General features: G+C 35.8%; 2 protein-coding genes across 3 annotated transcripts; one reads left to right on the top strand and one right to left on the bottom strand.

The window, feature by feature from the left end:
• Nucleotides 1–10,880: 10,880 nt before the first annotated feature.
• psmd10 (proteasome 26S subunit, non-ATPase 10) lies at nucleotides 10,881–15,925 on the bottom strand. 2 transcript variants are annotated; one of them, XM_088924999.1, is made up of 5 exons: nucleotides 15,757–15,925; nucleotides 15,521–15,619; nucleotides 14,309–14,455; nucleotides 12,155–12,321; nucleotides 10,881–11,665 (listed from the first exon to the last, which is right to left on the bottom strand). In XM_088924999.1, the coding sequence occupies exons 1-5, from the start codon at nucleotides 15,868–15,870 to the stop codon at nucleotides 11,512–11,514; spliced, it is 681 nt and encodes a 226-aa protein (XP_088781125.1). In that variant the 5' UTR covers nucleotides 15,871–15,925; the 3' UTR covers nucleotides 10,881–11,511. The 2 variants fall into 2 exon arrangements, with proteins under 2 accessions (XP_088781125.1, XP_088781124.1); XM_088924998.1 differs by having other exon boundaries at nucleotides 12,155–12,414; nucleotides 15,757–15,904.
• A 157-nt stretch (nucleotides 15,926–16,082) lies between these two features.
• Nucleotides 16,083–20,641, top strand: nxt2 (nuclear transport factor 2-like export factor 2). Its single transcript, XM_088924997.1, has 4 exons — nucleotides 16,083–16,286; nucleotides 16,637–16,723; nucleotides 18,197–18,341; nucleotides 19,058–20,641. Exons 1-4 carry the CDS (start codon nucleotides 16,272–16,274, stop codon nucleotides 19,240–19,242), a joined length of 432 nt encoding a protein of 143 aa, XP_088781123.1. The 5' UTR covers nucleotides 16,083–16,271; the 3' UTR covers nucleotides 19,243–20,641.
• The last annotated feature ends 54 nt before the right edge of the window (nucleotides 20,642–20,695 follow it).

The raw sequence follows: 20,695 nt of genomic DNA, 5'->3' as shown, positions 1-20,695 counted from the left end.
AGTCAACTACGATTGCCCACTCAATTCCCTTTCCTGATCTACATCATCGTTCAGTTAATGTGGCTACCTGTTACATCAGGCACCTCAATGGCGTAGTGTGTAGAGTTATAAAGATAAGATATTTTGAGTCTGATTGCCAAGGATGTACTGTATATACCCTCATAGGACTCCACAAGCTTTGTCTTCATAAAATATGGCTCTTCAGTCCTCAGTTAAGAGGGGCATGTTGCTATTTTTGAAGCAGCACCTATAAATTCTATATACAGTGCCTTGCAAAAGAATTCAGATCCTTCCCTACGGTGCTCCATTTTGAGATATCACAAAATGATGCAGACAGATTTTATTTAAATTGATATTTCATTCAAAACCCGAATACCCAGACTGAAGATTTCTAAGCCTGAGATAAGTTACAGTAAAAATCAGAAAACTCTAAAGCCAAAAAACTTCAATTGATTGATTGATTGATTGGTCGGTGGAAGTTACAACCAGAAGTCTTTTTAGTCTCCACCAACATCGGCTCACAGTCCAAACAAATCTCTACAAGCTTTGCCCACCTTTGTACAGTTTTTGCCCATTCTTCTTAGGAGATTTGATCAAGCTCTCTAAAGTTACAAGGAGATCTCTTATGGCCACTATTTTTCAAGATGTTTCATAGATTCTTCATATATTTTGAGTCAGGAATTTCACTGGGCTACTCAAAGACATTCATTTTCCTCTTGTTGAGCCACATCGGGGTGACTTTGGCCTTGTGTTTTGAATTCAGCTTTTTCCTTCTAAAAGGTGAATTTTTAAGTGTTTCCCAGACTGAAACAGGTTTTCCCCCAGTATTTGCCTGTACTTTGTTAATTTTCATTTTTCCATAAATCCTAACAAGCTTTTCAGTAACTGCTGAGGAGAAGAATGCCCATCACAGGATGCTGTGACCACAATACTTCACTGTGGGGATGGTGTTGATGGGGTGATATATACCATCAGATGAAACACTTCCCATTTAGACCAAAAATTTCCAGTTTTGACTTGTCAGACCCCAGACCCTTTTGCCATGTGTTTGCAGTATCACTTAAATGCTTTGTTGTAAAGTTTATGCAGGATTTGAAATGAATTTTCCACTCTGCCATAGGCAGGCCTGCTTTGTGGAATGACTGTTTTTTTGTTGCCCCAGATACTGTACATTTTCTCTCAACTCAGTCATTAAACACTATCAACACCATGTCAACACCAACTCCTCACTATGGCATACCAAACCACAATCCCCCTTTTGAGGGACAGCCTGATCTTGGCAGTGCCTGGGTTCCGTTCAATTCTTGATAATTGACTTACTTAACTGCTGAAAGAGATGTTAAGAGTCTTTGAAACATTTTGATTCCCTTCTCCTGATTTGTGCCTATATATACCTTTATTTTTTAGTTGTGTTGAAGGCTCCGTTATTACTGCACACAGAGAGAGGTCACTCAACTAATTCTGTGGGTTGTTATGATAAGTTGTATGTAACAGATACATTTTGGTTTTTCACAGCAAAGGTCAATCCTGACTTTTCCAATTTTATTTCCATTTATTTTTGTTCCTTGATTGAACCTACTGTTAATTACTGCTTCCAAAGGACTGCCAAAGGACTGCAAGCTTTAAAGCAACAGAATGTAAAAAGGGTGCAAAGATCTAAATATGTTTGCATTGCACTGTAGGCAGAAGATACCTAAGAAATATCCCTGCTGTGACACTTAAAACTTTCTTTGTGGTATATTTTGGTATTTCTACCAGTTGTCACTCAAAGCATACAAAGTTAATTAATAAAAATATGAATGCAACACTAAATTTTCTCTTCATTTCTCGTTTCTCTCTGTTGTAACCTTTAATGTGTACTGCATTACTGTGTGGTATGTTTTTCTCAGCTTTGTTGGGTTTTGTTTTTAAAGTACTCAATATGTGAAGCTGGGTTCCTCATATTTTTGTGACTGCTTCTGTATAAGAGTTATTTGAGTATATATGAATGCTTCTGCTATTCTTTAGAAGTAAACTGAATAATCAAAGTCAGGAACAGCAATATGAAAGTAAATGTTCCACATATGAAATTCTTGTTGAGCCCATCGTTTATATCCTTGATAAATAATTAATAATTCACAGATGCTAGTTATTTGCAGATAGGGTGATTTATTGAAGGCTTTTAATTAACTTGCAAATTAATAGGATTCTTTAAGAGGGAAGTAGGGTAAAACTGCAGAGTATCCACACCAAAACTTAACATACAAAAGATTGTGCCAAAATAATGATGAATCCTCTTAAACTGACACGTAAAAAACATTGTTGAGCATTCATTTGAATATATATATCAAGATATTTAGGAATGGCTTGTTTTTAAAGAGTTCTGACTTTGCAGTATGACTATATTGTAGGAAAATATTTTCTTTTTTGAAAACCATTTAAAATCATATTTTGTGGAACCTTTCAGTATCAGTAATCATTACACAAGCCATTTTTGTGGGGCATTAAAAATTGTCCTTGAGGCCACTCAAAAAGAGACATCTGCACATACCTTGTACAATAGCTGCTTCTACTCTGTAATTGCTTTTCAACAACAAAATTGTCGTTTTGGGCATTGATCATGAGCAATGCCACCTGCTTCCTCTAATTAAGCAATGAATCTTACAACTGAAAAAATTTCAATGAAAAAAATGCTGCAGTTCCTGGCAAATCCTTTCATCCTTTTTGGCAGAAGATACGAGGGAACACAAATACTGGATGAAAATGAGTTCAGCTGGAGTGGAGACAAAAAAAAAATTGGACATGGTCACCGAGTCTTAAATTTCCCTACAGCAGGCTATAACAATTTTTAATTTCTTAGGAGGAATCTGTAAGCCTTTTCTACTGTTTTTTGGAAAGCTACTGAAATTCATTTTTTGTTTCTTGGCTCTGGGGTAATAAACTCACTTAAGGGGGTTATCGCTTGTGAACTGTCCACTGCCAAAAAATGCAGAAGATTTTTTTTTTTTAACGTCTGTAGCTCCCAATAAAGTACTTCACGGTTAAAGAAAAGTGGAAAAAATACTTCTTCAGGCATGTTAGTTTAACTATTTTTATACACAGGGGCCTGACAAAGCACAATAAAAACGATAGAGCGCGCAAAATATATTATAATGCCTCTTACATTCTATAACATGAATGATGTCAAAACATCTTTCATTGGTGAAAAACAGATGGTAATCACAACGTTTTCATTACGCTCAAATCAGTTGCCTGATTAAATGGGGGGGAAACTGTGAAGTTTTGACATCTAATCAGCCCACTATGTAATATTAGGTGGAGTTTGTGTGAAAAATGTGGTGAGCTATTTTTAATTGTGAGGTAGGCTTAGTCCAAAAGGATGTCCTACTTGTCATGAGAATTTTCTTCCTTTGCTGTTTCAATAAGTCATCATTTTTATGTTAGTTTGAATGCCTGTTAGTCATTTTCAGGAGCAATAGGTGCTATACAGAGAAACAGACAGATTTCATCCAGTAAACATAAAATTCTTGGAAAACATTATATGAAGCATAACATAATTTGAGACCAACTATTGCAAAGGAAAATGGTTTCTTTGGGCAGAATAACACTTAAATCATTAAGCAGAACAACTGAAAATTGTATTTTCCTTCTGATACTGCTCATATTACAGAAAGGGATATAATATTCCTATGACTACTATGGTTTTAAATTATTAAGATTCCATTTAGTCTCATAATCCTATTTTGTGTATGCATATGGCTGTCTCTAAATATTATTTTTCAATTTGAAAACATTGCATTATGTAAGTTCAATTAAGTGTGTCAATAATTCTGGTCACTATGGTATGGTCATTGAAACTAAGAAATTGTACAAATATGTAAGAGGACATACAGAACTGGGCTCAATTACATAGTGTACCACATAGAAGAAAGATTTGTGGAATTGTTTCCTCAATTAAATCGATCTGTTTCAATATGATTTGATCAATAGCAAAATTTAAACAAGCATTACTGTATTCAAAAACAAGTGATCTTCCTCAAGGCAAAACCTGTCACATTTTAACAAAATAAAGCAAAATTGTGTTATATTGTTTTTGGTATTAGGCAATGATTAAGCGTTTAGTCCTTTTTAGCTCAGCAGATTAAAATATAAAATTTACTTAACAAAGGCAAACACAAAATATTATAAAATATTTGGTAAAACATGGATAAAGTGAAAATGTTTCTGCATTAACTTAGTGCTAAAACTGTTCTACTGGACTGTAGTTTGTGAATTGTACTGACATGCCTGTACCTCTCTTGGGTTTCCTTTTATACCCCACGAATTTGACAAACATGCTGCCGTCTTGCAGTAGTATTCAGACCCTGAACAGTTCTGCATGTTGTTGCTTTAAAGCTTGCAGTCATTATGCTTCGTAGTACCAAATAATATCTGTTACCTGTATATATACAATCTAATCCACACTTGTTCATTTTTTTCCATTCAAAGGAAAAACAAAACAAAAAATAAAAAGCAGGCAATATGAAAGAATAATTGCATACGTATTCACACCATTGTATCCAAATCTTAATTAATATAGGTGCACAAAACTACCGTAATGACCCACACAATTAGTTGAATGGTCTCTATGTTCACGAAAACTTGTTCACATCAGAATGACTTCAGCATTAATGTATCTCTTTCTTTAAGATCCCTTTGAAGGTAATTTAAAGGTAAAGGTTCAACCAAGACCAAGGAACTTTGAAAACAACTTAAAGGGTTAAGTTGTAAAAACACACAGATGAGGAGAAGGAGGAAGTTTAAGGCACCCAGCACTGCCTAACGTAGGCTGTCCCTCCACACTGGGCCTTTCTGAAAGGAGGAAAATGGTTAGCGACGCCACCATGAGACCAACAGCGACTGTAAAAGAGTGAAAGACTTCAGCGGCTGAGAAGGAAAAAATGAGGTCAATAAAAAAAGTGGTCCATGGGTCACCGATATCTGGGAGTTTGTAAAAATGCATTTACATGATACCCCAAATAAGTGGCAAAGGTTTGTGTGGTCAGACAAGAAAAAATCAGAACTTTTTGGTCTAAATGGGAACTGTTAAATCTAACGCAAACCCAACAAAGAGCACTGAAAGTCAACACCATCCATACACTCAAGCCTCCATACACTGGCAGCCTCAGCAGGGACTGGAAAGCTTTTTAGGACTGAAGGAAAAATGGACAGAGCAAAGTACAGGCAGATACTACAGGAAAACCTATTTCGGTCTGCTAAAGACATAAAACTGGTGTAAAATTCACCTTTCAGCAGGACAATGATCTAAAACACAAGGCCAAAGCTACACTGGAATGTGGTCCCTCAGAAGCCCAATTAAAGTCCTGACGTAAATCCTGTTGAGAATCCTTGGAAAAACTTGAAAACTACCACCGATTAGCGATCCCCAAGCAACCTGAGAGAGCTTGCGTAAATCTGCCAAGAAGAATGGGCATTGCACTAAGCCAGTGTGCCAACTTGGAAGAGACCCAGGAAGACCTACTTCTGTAATTGTAGCCAAGGTGCTTCCACCAAATTTTGAGTTCACTTTTCTGAACATGTGTCAGTTTATTTTTTTAGTTTTTGCTGACTATACATATATTACCTTTAGAACCTTCACTTTGAACATTCATGTTTTCAATAAAACATTAAGTTTGAAAAATGTGTATGCATCATTTTGTGATTTCAATAAATGAAACAGCATAGGAAAGGGTCTGTATTCTTTTGCAAAGAATTGTATGAGCACAAAGTATAAATGTAAAGGCTCTATACAGCATATTCAGTAAAATTCATGGCTTTGTTCATTAAAAAGAGCTTGTTTTAGCTTCTAAGGTGCAGGTTAACATACAGTCAAGGATTGATTGTTTTAATTTGCCATGCTGTATACACCTCTGGGATGCTCAGTGTGAGCACATTGCCGCTGTTTCATTGCAACATTCTTTCCAACTGGAAATGGTATTGATTACACCATACACTTTAAATAATTTTCCATCTAATGTGATTAATTCTGCTTGAGTGGCGATGCAAAGACTCAAACCTGTATTGGAGACATTATGCATTAAATGAACAAATTAAATTGAATCTGCTATTCTCACGATGAACCTCTTTAACGTATGGTCTGCTTTAGGAGAATTCAGTAAATATGAATAATTAGAATAAACTTTAGTCATCTCTTGTTATTTTATTCTGGTTTTTGCAATATAAAACCATATTTGGCAGCCAAACAGTTGTTATTAGGGGTGACTTTATATACAGAATTAGATGTCTAGTCTTATCTGCTGAATTAGATTTTTTTTAACTTTTTTATATTGTGAAAAAACAAGAGGTAATAGCTGTTATATCCACAAACACTGTGGCACACTGTTTAGCATGGCTACCTCACAGCACTGGGGTTCTGGGTTCAATTCCTGGGGTGCTATCTGTGTGTATTTTTTATGTTCTCCCTGAGTTTGCATGAGCTTCCTCCAGATGTTCTGTGTTTCCTCCTACAGTCCAAAGACATACTACTAGATTAACTGGCATCTGGAAAAAACTGGCCCGGGTGTGAGTGTGTGCGTGTTTGTATCGGTGTCTGTCTGCTCTGTGATGGACAGGCGTCCTGTCCAGGGTGTACCCTGCCTTGTGCCCACTGCTTGACAGGATAGGCTCTGGCTCCCACACGACCCAGAATTGGATAAAGTGATTATGAATTGGATGGATGAATATCAACACATATTTATAAGAAGTGCGTATTACAAATATGTAGTATGTATACATTTGAGAAGTATTCAATATCATACAGACAACTTCTCAGTAGAAAATTATACTAAGTTTCTTATATCAATTGTTGGTGACATGAAAAAACAAATAAGGAAACTTGTTTTAAATTGCATATGAGCACAAGTTCAGGTATTATTTTGTCCTCTACCATTTACTGTTTCCAATATTGAAATTTTTGTGGGCTATATATTTACTATAGAGAAAAGGTTTCCTAAATGTCAACATATTCCTGAATGCAATTGAATATTCTTTTTCACAGACATTTTAATTTAAGAAAATAATGATATAGGAATCAAAGCGAGACATCTGGCTATCTCAAGTTTCCAAAACAGCCAGGTAGCAAATTTACACCCCAGGCTATTTGTTTTATTATACAAAAGTGTGAGTTGACATGTACAATAAATGAAATATGAAATGCCTATCAGTTCCTGAAGGTCAACTTCATATAGAATTGCTAGCATTTCTATTTTGATAAATGCAAGTTTTAAAGTATTTTTTTTTAGTGCAGGAGGTAACACCTATTAATTCATGCAGCTAATTATTCTGTATTAATCCAAATATACATTACTAAATTGTTAAAAACATACTGTTTACAAATTGTTTTCCTTGCCTACATCTTGATATTATAATGTACATATTGAAATATTTGTGGTTTAAAGAATAAGGCCATAATTTATATACCTTATTGTACCGTACATACATAATATTCACAATGCATTATATACATAAAATAACGTGTTATTTACCACTACATATTTCTGATTATGACTATGCAATGCTATTTTTAATACATTCACTCCCATTATCTCAATTTATCTTAAAAAAACAATTATGGAGCAGCTAACTCTTAAGTTATTAACTATACTGTATATCTGGTAGCATGTGTTTTATCATTGCAGAATGCTTCCACTCATCAAGAAACTGAGTATGGGTTCTGTATCAAATGCAAAGATGAATTTGCTTTGGCTCTTGTGTATTATTTCTGGCAGAGATTAACTTTCCCTCAGTTCTCAATCCATACGCTCCCTGACATGTTTAATGTTATTAATGTCAGGACACTGCAGGAGCTGGAGAAGACACTGCAGCACTTTCTGTTTCACCCAGCTGAACTTTGTGTAGCCTTTTTTACTCCACCTCTCTATTTAACATTTAAGAGAGTCAGAATTACAGTCTGAAAACAACAACAAGTCTCGACATGAAAAAAAACAAATGTGACAGCCATGCTTCTAATAAAAACTCACAGGTAAGGACTGAAATTGTTAAGAAATTTCTTCTGAAGCACCACATGAAACATGTTTAAACTGGGAGACAGGAAAACTGAAAACCATTGACTGAAATGAAGTTTGAGTGACTCCTGAATTAATCCTGCACACAGCTAAATGAGCACATCAAAATTAAGGTCTTTAATAATAAGTGTAACCAACCCTTTGCCAACATAATCACCCCAGTTCTGGTGTCTATGACAGCTCTATTCACTCTAAACTCACAATTCTTATTCCATACCCCAAACAGATTCCTTTTGTATTTATATCCTATATGGCTTTGGAAGATCTGCAAGATATACTGTACCCAGAGATACACCCTAAATGGGACACCATCCCATTACAGAGCACACAGACACAAACACACACCAGGACCAACTTTCCCAGAAGCCGTTTGAACCGTTTGAACACAAGGAGAACATACGCCACACAGATAGCAACTCAGGTTCCAATTTGAAATTAGAGTGCCAACTCTCTGATGCAGCAATGCTAACCACTGCACTACTGTGCTGCCCTAATATTGGCTCTTTATGGTTTAATTACATAACCAGTTTATACACGACCTGATACGGTTAAGTGTTCTGCGCTGAATAAACGTTTCTTTTATTATTTTGCCATCGTGTGGTCATAATTGATACTACAACTAACAAAGGAATTATTAAAGACTTCCACCACTTAGCGCTGCTCACGGACCACTGTAAAATGGTTTCACTTTCAGTTCCGAAATTTTTAGCTAACAAGGTGATAAAAAATTTAAAACAGCTACAGTGAAATGTGCAAATTAATGGTCCATTCCCTCACTGCATGACTGCTTTCAGGTACAAAATTGAGTACAGTACTGTCTACTGTTCAGTATAAAACGTAGTAAAACAAAACGACAATTGTCAGCTTATTAGACAATTCTTTACATCGGGCATTCCCTCTTCTGAACAAGACAATGAATGAAACACTGGCAATGTTCCTCAATGCCAATGTTATTGTTTTCTTAGCGGCAAAAACAACCAATTCTATACATTACATGCACGTGAACGACGTGCAGAACAAAATTAAACTATCCAAAATCGAAAAATAAAAACGTTGAGTTCCCTTTGCCGTGATACCGGTGTCAAACCGATGCCGTGACTCGGATTCGAACCGAGGTTGCTGCGGCCACAACGCAGAGTACTAACCACTATACGATCACGGCGAGCTACCCGGGAACTGTGACAGAGTGCCTCTCATTCTTTCTATGAAGTCACATTCGATTGTAGTTCTATTAACATTATTACGACCACTATTATTAATAAGAGTATACTATATTTGGTTTGTATGCAAACTAATTTAAATGTGAAGCATCTAAAATCTTATTTCTGTTACTTTAGTTGAAATAGTATAAACGTTGAATATGTGGGAATTATTTCTTTTCTTGGTTAAGATAGTCACGTTTAATCATCCTGCCAATACGGGCTCGCTGTGTAATTCTGTATCTCCTTACAAGGGCTTGATCCTCAAGGAATTGAATACAGTACAAGGAATGCAGCATTCACTTCGTCGCCATCTATCGTACAAACCGGCACATTGCAGCTCATAATCACTTCAAAATATTTGACACATACCCGTTAATGCACTACCCAAGATAACGAATAAATGTATCTATAATCTGAATTGTATAATTTAGCAGTAACAGTTTGTATCAAAATAGTAAGTTAGATAAACCATAAAAAATGTTATCGGTTCTGCTGGCTCTTGTAAACTTTATTCGATTAATTTTATCAATTATTTTAAAAGTATCTTCTCAAAGCACTTTACAAAAAAGTAAAAAAAAAGTTAAAAGAACAAAAATTGTAACAAAGATAGGTGATAAAAAGCACATAGATAGAATTGTTTAGCTTGCATTAGAAGTTGCAAAGGAGCAGACACAGGCATCAATTAAAAGGTTTTGAGTCTGGATTTGGAAGCATTCTGACTAAGTGGCTCTCTATTATCCTGGGGGAAGGAAATCCAGACTTTAGAGGCATAGCAAGAGAAGTCCCTATCACCCATAGTATTGTAAGTAGTCTAGCTTGGGGGACAGACAAGACAGCAGAGTCAGAAGGCTGTGCGGTGGGGAGTAGGAAGATTATAAGTCAGACAGGTACTGAGGTGCCAAGCAGTGCAGAGTCTTATAGGCCAGTGCAAAGACTCCAAAGCAGGAGTAATGTGAACACTTGCAGGCAACCTGGTGAGGATTTTGGTTGCCAAATTCCAGACCTACTGAATTTTGTTATCCACTCTGAACAAGATAGCCCAGAGAGTAGGACGATGCAGTAATCGGTTCCAGAGAAGACAGATGTGTTAACCAGCTTTTCAGCGACAGTCAGACACAACACAGGGCATACTCTAGAGGTTTCTGAGATGGAAGAATGATGTTTTAACAATATTTTGCACACATGGGTCAAATGTTAAGCCCAGATCAAATACTGTACAGCCCCAAGGTTGTTCAATTTGGATTGAGACTCAAATCCCATTGCCATCCACAGGGTTACTGCATTGGCTTTAATAGCTGAGGGGGATTGCTGAGAAGCATGACCGCAGTCTTGTTGCAGTTTAAATGAATTAAATTGAGTCACTTAGGTTTCTTTGTCAGAGATGCAATGGTCATCAGAAAATGGAACAGACATAGACACCATCTAAATAGAAGCCTTTCTGAAAAGGAAGGTTTTGAGCCTGAATTTAAACGTATTTGGGGTAGGGGCCTCTTTGAAATCATTGAGGATAGACTTCTAGAGCTTTGGATTGTTTCCGTTAAAAAAAAGAGATGTAGACATATGACTTGATGAACATATCATATTTTCCCCAGGATAGGTAAAAAAGTACTCATGAAATAATAGTTTAATTAAAACATCAGTTTCTCAAACAAAATTTTATTCCTTCAATCCAGAACAGATGTATTAAATGACATCAGTGAGCACATATTACCTAACTTGAACCTGGTGTTATTCAACATTCTTGAAGAATATGTGATGACACGTGTATTAAATGTTTTAGATCTTCTAAAATAATTGTTAATATCTGTTTAAAAAGTAAACATATCAGGCATATTTCAATGGAATGTTCTAAATAAATCCTAGACAGTTAAAGTACTACAATGTACGATCATTTACATACACTTCAGTATTATGTACAAGAAGAGCATTTGGTTTTAAAAAAAAATCTGAGCTTCACGTTTGTGACATTTAATAATAATAAAACAGAAATTCAAAACTTTCTTGAACATGAGCTATCCCCATCTGTCAATATCCTTCTGATCATTACAGAAATGCATTCCTCAGGCCATTGAGACACAAGAAAGCCAATTATGAAGATGAAACATGATGCAACTGAGAATTGGTTTAATAGTTTGTCAAACTCCAAATGCACTTTCCAAATGTCTTTAAACACATTGGGAAATGAATGCTGATGCAACAGGGCAGTCCATGTGTAGTCTTTTTTATGTGGTAACGGATTGCATGTGTTGCTAGAGGAGCAGTCCTAATCACCCCTCCACCATCCGTCTCAGCAGTAATCCCAGGCCTCCTTTGGCAAGCTGAAGCGGGGTCTTCTTCTCTTTGTTTTCGATATAAATGCTGGCTCCGTGTTCCACCAGCATCTTGGCTACCTCCACGCGCTCCTCATCACAAGCCAGGTGACTGAAAAAAAAAAACCTTCGATTTCTGAAACTGATCTCTACATGTTGTAAAGTCACAGTTACGAGACCCTGTGTAGTCATGTCTACTGTCTTTTACTGCAGCTTTATTATTGCAGAAAAGGTTTAGATCTCAGCAAAATGTTCTGCATTATGTTCTGCACTTAGTAGATTCATGGGATTAAAAAGAGAAAACTAAAGCTGAAAAGTAAAAGCGGTCTCCATAACCATGCAGTCTCCCCAAGTCTCGGTTATGGAGTTAATGTAGAAATAATTAAACTGTTACTAAAAAGCAAGCCTTTTTTCTCACAAATGCTGAGAATTAAAAGTACTATAGAAAATTGATAGAGGAGCATTACTCTGAACAATCTGCTTATGTAACCTATCTCCCATTTACACACAAGTGGATTAAAGTGGTATCTATCTATCTCTGTATAAACTAAAGTTTGAAAAGGCTGTTCCCTTTTGTGTGTGCCATATCAATAGTACTTACAGCGGCGTATTTCCCTCAGAGTCTTGGATATTAGTAGATGCACTTTGTTTTAGGAGAAGCTGAATCAGTTGAAAGTTTCCTTTTGCTGAAGCTCGGTGCAATGGAGTAGATTCCAGTTTATCGGTGGCATTTGGATCTGCTCCATTTTCTAACAGCATTAGAGCAATCTGGGAAAAAAAATGAAGTCCAGCAAGGGTCTTAACTGAAGAGCAAACTGGATTTGTATACAACGAGGAAGTGTTGAGTTCCTGTAGCTCAGCCTAAAACGACATGCAGGTTTATTTTAAATGCATGTACACAATTAACTTCCACCTGCATTTTTGAGGCATCACATCTGATGCCTGTTTGCTGTTCCTCGACTCCCTCATTATACACAATACTGCAATAAGCACTGACAGCTTACACAGCACGCCTGCAGCTCGCCATGTGGCCCTGTGTCCTTTTCCATTTTCTACACTTCTTGTTTATTGGTAATTTCCTACCAGCATTAGGTGGAGAATAAAAACATAAATCATCTACAGTGAAATGCAAAAGTATTCAGAACCTTGCAGGTCTCACATTTTGTTGTTCTAAACAGGGGTTCCCACTCACTGTTACCGACGAAATTCCAAAACTTTTCCATAACTTCTTTTCCTGCATAATTGACATCCCAAACACTTCTTTCAAGCTTCCTGTAGACATAAGCTCATACTCTAAGATGACGCTGACTGATGTGGATTCCAATTCTTCAGCACAATTTGCAACATATGCTGAAAGCTGATTCAGCTCCCCACTGGAAGTTCCAAGTTTGTATAATAACTGCTTTGCAATTTCATCAGAGGTCTCCTGATGGTCGCTGTAAAATTCCAAAAACGCATGCTGGCCTCGTATCTCAAATTTATGGAGAAACACTTTGTTGCTCCTTTTTTAAAGACATCAGTCGGCAAAAGGACAAAAAAAGCAGGTCAATGGCTTTGATGCAATCCAACTGTTTTTGGAGAGCATATAGTGCTCCAATCTTCTCACAAAGCACTTTTGTCTTTGTTTTGCTTCATATCAGATTGTTAGTAATGGTGGAAACAACGTACATTTCTGGATCATCTTTCACACCAACGTTTACACTTCTACAGGACTGGCATGTTAGACTTGACAGTGATAGACCTTGCAAAGTTTGGCAAGGATAGTTCTATCATTTTGCTGTGTTAGAGGATTTGGAAAACAAAAAAGACAGAGACAATGAAACTGGGCTTTGAGTGGTCAGTCTGTGTTTCAGGGACAAACGCATTGGTAAAGAGCGCTCTTTCCCTGCGCTGCCAATGTCAACATCACAGCAACACAGGGTGATAGTTGTTCTTTCTGCTTTTTCTTATAAATTTGTGTTCTTTGGACCTGAGTCGAAAAAAGTATTTGTCTTAAATTCTGGTATTAGGAAAGTAACACTACCCTAATTAGCAATCTGATAATTATACTAACATTTAGTGGCTGCAATGAAATACTGTCACAGGAAACATGAAAAAAATTGTACATTTGCCAATCGCAGGACCAGCGCACATGTTATTAACAAATTGGCTAACATCCGATCCTACATACACAATTACCTTAGTGATCCAGTCAAACCACATCTTGGATCCTGTTTGTGAAAAGTTTAGTTTCCAAACCATTTAAAAGATAAAATGATGAGGAGAAGAGCAAAGAGATCTACAATGTAAGCAGCCTGTCTTATTAATATTAAAATATGTTATGGATATAACACACTGTGGAACCATTATACCTGCTGCTGGTGCACAGCATTACTATTGCATTAATAAACTGCATGACAATAATGGAAAGGAATTAATGAATAAATTCATTCATTAAATGGTAAATATTTTGTATAGTTGCAGCTATGTTGTTAAGTTGTAATGGCATGTATCCATGCTATATCGTTGAAAACAAACTAGTGGCAAAAAAGTTGAGAATGTTGCATTAATTATTGCAATTGGATCAGAATATGTCTTGCAAAGAAGCTACTGGTGTAGATTATCAGATTTGTAAGAAAACACTAAAGCAAAGAGAAGAAATGCTGGAAGTAGTGCATATTCGGTTTTAGTTTTACTTCAAAAATGTATCAGGCAATAAAATGTTTGTATTAATATAACCAATATTATATACATATATCAATATATACAATAATACCTCATATCTGTCTTTGGAAGCTGCATAGTGCAAAGGGGTGCAGCCATTCTGATTAACAGAGTTCAACTGTGCTCCTTTAGTTATCAGAGCTTTCACAATCTCGTCTCTTCCTGCTGAGGCTGCAATGTGTAGTGGAGTCCAGGATGCCTGAAAACACAGCACAGCAGCAAATCATTATTAATATTAAATTTTACTGACACTTTCATCTAAAACTACTTAAGTGTGTACACCTTATATGCACCTGGATGTTATACTGGAGCACTCTGACTGACATACCTTGCTTAGGATCCCAACAGCAGTGACAAATGACCCTACAGCCTTCCAGCTATGAGTGAAAGTGTAACCAATTCCCCACGCTGGTGCCACAGACAAGGACAATAGTTGATGAAGCAAAGTAAAGTGTGATTTTATCACATCCAAACATTTCATTTCAGATACACACAAAGGAATGAATTCTTTTCAGTACATTGTTTTAGGGCACCCATGGTTAAAAGGCACCCATGGTTAAAAGACCCTTATAATTCTATTAAAAAGAGCAATAGGAACTCTGAAATTTGACAATTGGTTGGAATTGTTGTGCAAAAATGTAGTTACATATAACTGTCATGGAATGACATTTTCTCTCAGGGAGTAAATGAGGAAGACCTGATAAAACAGCTAACTGTACCAGAGTCTTTTATTATTTTTACTAATTTAACCAGTAACATTACCTTTCATTTGTGTCTGCATGAGACACATCATTATGATGTGCCTGTAGCACTTTCATTATAATAATTTTATCACAATTCTTTGGAATGATGCACGTCAGTGATATTCTTTCCTGGTCCTTGAAGGCGGCAGTCCACAAGACCGTATGGATCATTTATAATACTTAATAACCTGGAAATAGTTAAGACTTGCAAATGGTGCTTATAGTGACCACGTAAGTTAGCAACTAAAACCGTTTCAAATAAAGCCATTAAGAGTCCAAACTGGAATGGAAAACATAAGAGAAGGGACAAGGAGTGAATTTTAGTGGTATAAATGATCTTAAAAATTCTCACCGGAATAACTGTCTTCCAAAAATCATTACAGATTATTTAACAGTACTTGTCTGTTGAATAAGTCATATCTATAATACATATTTGTTCATATTTCATAGTTTTTAGTAATTTATATATATATATTAACCTAAAAAACAGAGCGCACCTCAGCAATATAAAAGTCACTTACATCATCTTTTAAATTAACCTCCACTCCAAGATCCAACAAGAATTCCACGATGTCTGTGTGACCGGCTGAGCAAGCCCAGTGCAAAGCTGTTCTGTGATCCTGGACGACAAGAAACATGATGGATTTTAGTCAAATTGATGCTTTATTGACAAACCATATCTACATGCAGTTCTAGTTTAATAGTTTACTCGTTTACTATAGACCAGGAAGATCAAAAATCGCTGAACCTTTCTTACCTGGTCTGTTTTAGAAGCCAATGATTTTTCGGATAAAATGCATTGTTTCAGCTGGTCGAACTTCCCAGTGTAAGCCAGATTGCAGACTTCCACATTGGACACAAAACCTTCCATTACTGCTGATTCACGGCACCCAAAACCTGAAATCGCTCTGGGCAGGGAATTACTATTACTCTGACTGACGTCAGTTAAAAATACACCAATAGCAGCCAATCAAAAACATTTTCACCTTCCCACCACCACATTCATATAGCAACAACATAATTTTTAGCCAATCGAAATTCCAAAAGGCATGGAACCTATTTACCGACTGTTGTTTCCCTGGGGGTTGTTAATGTTGTCGGACTTGAGCATGGAGGTGAAATCTATACTGTGGCTTTAAACATTTTTAATTTATACTGTTTAATTCATTAGTAGAGTTGAACGCATTTTAAACATCAAGTTTATAACCTGAAGTACTTTTGACGGTCCTCACTTTTTTTCCCACTATAATTTGCATTTCTTTTTAATGAAAAATGGCTTCAACGATCGTAAGTCGATTACTACTTTTCATTTTAAAATCTGGTTATGGAGCTTGGAAATTAATTACGATACATTTCGAAAACTAACTGTTTGTACAGTTCATTTGCGTATATTGAACTATGTGTAATAAAATCCAAATATTGCCATATAGAATTGTTTGTTGTAAAAAAATAAACTTCGTTTTTTTCGGTTAAGATTTTAATATGCATATTGATGTTTTTATATAATTTAGATTGTTGTATTTAACTGACCGTGAAAGTAAAAATAACTTAATTTCAAATTACTGCTGTCCATTTAAATGTTGCCACCCAGACCATTTCAAGGTTTTTACGAAAGGATTGTTGTAACTTAATTCCAGGATTTCAGAACTCATGTGGATCAGGCTTGCCGATACTCAGAAGAATTCGTAAATATCTACTACGATACAATGGACAAAAGAAGAAGGGTGACTGAATTACTAACATTGATGTATAATTGCGTAGCTTCGTTTATTTAATTTGCTCAAGTGATCATCTGTTTAGACTGTATTTTTTTGTTCAATAGAGTCGTAGTTCTCATTGCCCCAAAGCTACTACGATCATCCCTGAGGTTCAAGTTAAAAAATAACCACATGCAACACTGTAGTCTCGTCACATCTTCCTGAAGATTACTACACTCAATAACTATAAATACCGTAGTAGTGATACAGTTACATACAATCGTTTCATCATCAAATTCACCATCATCACTGTCAGATGCACCTGATATCTTCAACACATTGTTGCACATTAATGTACGGTACTGCAGTCTGATCACATCTTTCTAATGATTGCTACACTCAGTAGCTGTAAAAATATATGATCTGTTTTTTATAATATTCATTTTTATATTAGAAAATATATTCTGTCATACTCTTTTTTTGGCATATTTATTTTGATGTACACAGTGTATTAGCTATGCCCATGTTTTATATATGGTATAGGAGAACGTTTTACAGCTTTATTATTTATCTGAGGACAGTTTAGGAACACATCCCCCATGAACACAGAGATATGGCTACGTTTTTGCACATGTCTGTAGTAGAATGTTGTAAGATTGTGAATAATAACAGAGAAATAGTAATCTGTGGGAACTATAGTGCACTATGTATAGTGCTGAATAAAGCTGATTGGCGAGTTAGTTTGGAAGCCATATTAAGATCTTTAATTTCTCATTCTGTTCATATGAAAAATTAGCTAATACTGCTATAATGCATCAATACATTCATCTCTGCTGTGGAACAAAAATAGGATCCCTTGTATTCCTTGATTAAAAAGAAAGAACTTGCCATGAATTTACCAAAGGTAATCTGCAAAATCTTCATTTAACTCCACATGGAGTTCTGTATTGTGGACCACATATAGAAAACCACATGCAGTTTATCCATAATGGCATTCCCTGTACCCTTTGACCTGTTCTAAAGGTCAAAAGCAGAAAGAAACTGTTTCTTTAACTGTTGCTTTAACTTGTTCAGAGTTGTTCGTGTGTGACATTCTGGAACACATAGGAACCTTTTGTTATGTTTGTAACCTTTGACCTTTCCTTAAGGAGCTATAAGTGTTCATCGATCCTAAAGAGCACAGACAGTGTAATGAGTATTCTGACATAGGGCACCATATACTGTATGCTTCTTTAAAAAAATCCTTTGCTGACGATGTGTTCAGGAAGATTTTAGGTTAGCTGCATAATCTGCTTGTAGGTAGCTCGATCAAAAAAACAGAAATAGTTTTTAAAGAATAAATGAACATCTTCAAGCTCAGAACTAAATCAAGTTGTATTTCTGAACACGAATATAGGGAATTTGCCTTACTGGCTAATTTGAATTTGGAGTTTACCAGGTAATTTGCTCTGAATTAACGAATTAATTTTCTGCCTCTTTCATTTTCCTTTGTTTTCCTAGATGCTCACCAAGCTTTACTTGGAAAAAGCTACGCTTGTGTGGAATGGCAATGCTGTTTCAGGTCCAGGTGCTCTCGGGGAATTTTTTGAGTCATTGCCATCCAGCGAATTCCAGGTGCAAACACTGGATTGCCAGCCTGTTCATGGTAAGGGGTTAATCACAAATTGAGAGCATGACTTGAAAAGCAAATGTAGATGTTTTGTGAATCACATTATTAAAGGGGTTATATAGTTTGTTAAAGAGGCAAGAGCAAAGACATTTTTGGAAATGTCAGTCTGGTGAAGTTTAGAATATTTTTTTGCATGAAATTTCATTTTTAAACTGTTTTTATAAACACATACATCTTAAGACTAGGTCTTAAGGTCAGAGCAAGCTACTCAAGGACAGACAACGTTGCTGCTTTTTAAGTCTTTTAGATAACTATTAGCAGGCTGTTAAAACAGACTAGAGAGTTATTCTAAAAGCAAAAATAATTAAATTTATTAGGTTAAAAATTTTGTTTGCACACTTAATTCTCAGCAAAATCAAATGGATTGTTCTAAAATGTTATCCATTATTTAGAGAATTTGAAAGGTACATTTGATTGGCTTGAAAAGGGCATTTTAGGTTGTATTAAACTTTCATTTGTCACCCATAGAAGGAGATGTGAAACTTTTCACTCATAACACTTTACATAATAAACACTAGCCTTCTTTATCCCTCTTCAAATAGAAAATTGGAGTTTATCCTTAATAACTCAGGTAGCTGATGTCTTCTGATAAATGATTTTACTTGATTTTGGTCTAAAGCATTTTGTGCATAGTCATTTGTAATTGCATACTCCTACTTGCTTCTTTATCATTCTATTTGTTTTCCTACCAGAGCAAGCTACTCAAGGACAGACGACGTTGCTGGTGGTTACTGGGGGCATAGTGAAGTTTGATGGGAACAAACAGCGCTATTTCAATCAGAACTTCCTGCTTACCGCACAAGCATCACCCACAAACGATCAGCCTGTCTGGAAAATAGCGAGTGATTGTTTCCGATTCCAAGATTGGGCCAGCTAATGATACTTCATATTTATTAATACTTGCTGCCGATGACGACTGGAAATGTTTAGTATGACGTGCAAGTTTGTGTTTAAGATTTCTGTAAGGGGAGTGTGACATAAGCTTTAATTTTGTGCTATAAAACAACATTTTAAGTAACAATGGTGGTCGACAAAGCCAGAAAGAGAGTGAAATTTGAAGTCCACTTGCACTTTTATCTGATACATGGTCTTATGAAGTGCTCCTGGACCTGGCAGCACCGTAACAAGCTAAAGATCTGTCACTGGGAAAGTTAGCATCATGGCTCTTATTCTGTACAAATGATTGATGCTGCCAGACATCTCAGGCAGTCTTCAGCAAAATGACTTCCAGCAAAGTTGAAAAGAAATTTCAAGTCTGTCAGTGCTACATAAAGGAAACTAATGTAATTTTTGGATTTTTTGTTTTGTTTAAAGACATCAAATATTTCTCAAGTACATCTGTTTTTTTCAATAATGGCCTTTTCACTTGATGACCTTCAAATGTTAGTTTGGGTGCCTTTGTAGCTCAGCGTATATATTTTATAACATCATCCCTGTTCTACCAATTAAAACAAGTGCGACTGTGGCAGTTGTCCCACTGTCACCAGCTATCTCCGTTTAATATTAAATCATTCTGTCTGCCCAAGACATTCTACTAGCACAAGTATTTGGAATTTAGTGAAAATAAACACCTTCTTTCGTAAGAGAAGTAGAAAGAGGCATTTACTTGTTGACTGTTATTACTATGGTCTTACAGTAGTACATTGTGTGTTGTCTCCATCAAGTTTTAACCGCTTGTGAACTCTGTAAATGACTCAAACATGCAAAAAGGAAAACAAAAGCTTGCATTCATTTAGGTAAAAGAACAGGCAATTTTTTGTCAAATGGTTAATTGCATATTCAAAATTTTGTACTAGATTCTGTCTGTAGAGCCTCCATTGATATTGTATTCATGAACTAGTAATGGAAAATGTCAATGAATCTTGTGAATAAAGGGTCTGTCATTTTTTTAAGGAATTGTAGTCTTTTCCTTCTTAGAGATTGTAAATTACAAAAAAGCTGTAAAGTTGGATATATTTTAGATATTTATGGTAAATTCTGTTGCACTAAGTACCTGTGAAATCTAGACATTAAGCTTAACCTGCTGAGTGCAGAAGTATTGAATGGTACAATTACAAATTACTCAATTTGTAGGTATACTCCAACATTAAATCAAAGCTGATGGTGATTTTCACATTTCAGATAGAGACATATCTTTTCATTAAAGCTTTTATGTAATTTAGTCTTTATGTATGGAAAGCATTTTATTCTTGTTAAAGTATTCAGAAAAGTTTTAGAAGTGCACAAAGAGGCTAAAATACAGATATAAGCTGGTTTGTGAATAAATGTGCTACATTTATGTTTAAGGCAGCTGTTGCTTTTTTTAGTGATTTAATATTGATGCAAGAAAC

This window comes from Atractosteus spatula, chromosome 9 (genome assembly GCF_055471065.1).
Source record: "Atractosteus spatula isolate fAtrSpa1 chromosome 9, fAtrSpa1.hap1, whole genome shotgun sequence".
In the NCBI taxonomy this organism is placed as follows: domain Eukaryota; kingdom Metazoa; phylum Chordata; class Actinopteri; order Semionotiformes; family Lepisosteidae; genus Atractosteus; species Atractosteus spatula.
This window is presented reverse-complemented; position numbering and strand designations above follow the sequence as displayed.

What these genes read in the sequence shown, in the direction of transcription:
- psmd10 (XM_088924998.1), bottom strand. Translation starts at nt 15,870, where the DNA reads ATGGAAGGTTTTGTGTCCAATGTGGAAGTCTGCAATCTGGCTTACACT. An exon ending in TGGCTTCTAAAACAGACCAG is followed by an intron (nt 15,620 to 15,756) that starts GTAAGAAAGGTT and finishes CTTGTCGTCCAG; the next exon opens with GATCACAGAACAGCTTTGCA. An exon ending in AGGTTAATTTAAAAGATGAT is followed by an intron (nt 14,456 to 15,520) that starts GTAAGTGACTTT and finishes CTGTGTTTTCAG; the next exon opens with GCATCCTGGACTCCACTACA.
- nxt2 (XM_088924997.1), top strand. An exon ending in CAATGGACAAAAGAAGAAGG is followed by an intron (nt 16,724 to 18,196) that starts GTGACTGAATTA and finishes TTGTTTTCCTAG; the next exon opens with ATGCTCACCAAGCTTTACTT. An exon ending in GGATTGCCAGCCTGTTCATG is followed by an intron (nt 18,342 to 19,057) that starts GTAAGGGGTTAA and finishes TTTTCCTACCAG; the next exon opens with AGCAAGCTACTCAAGGACAG.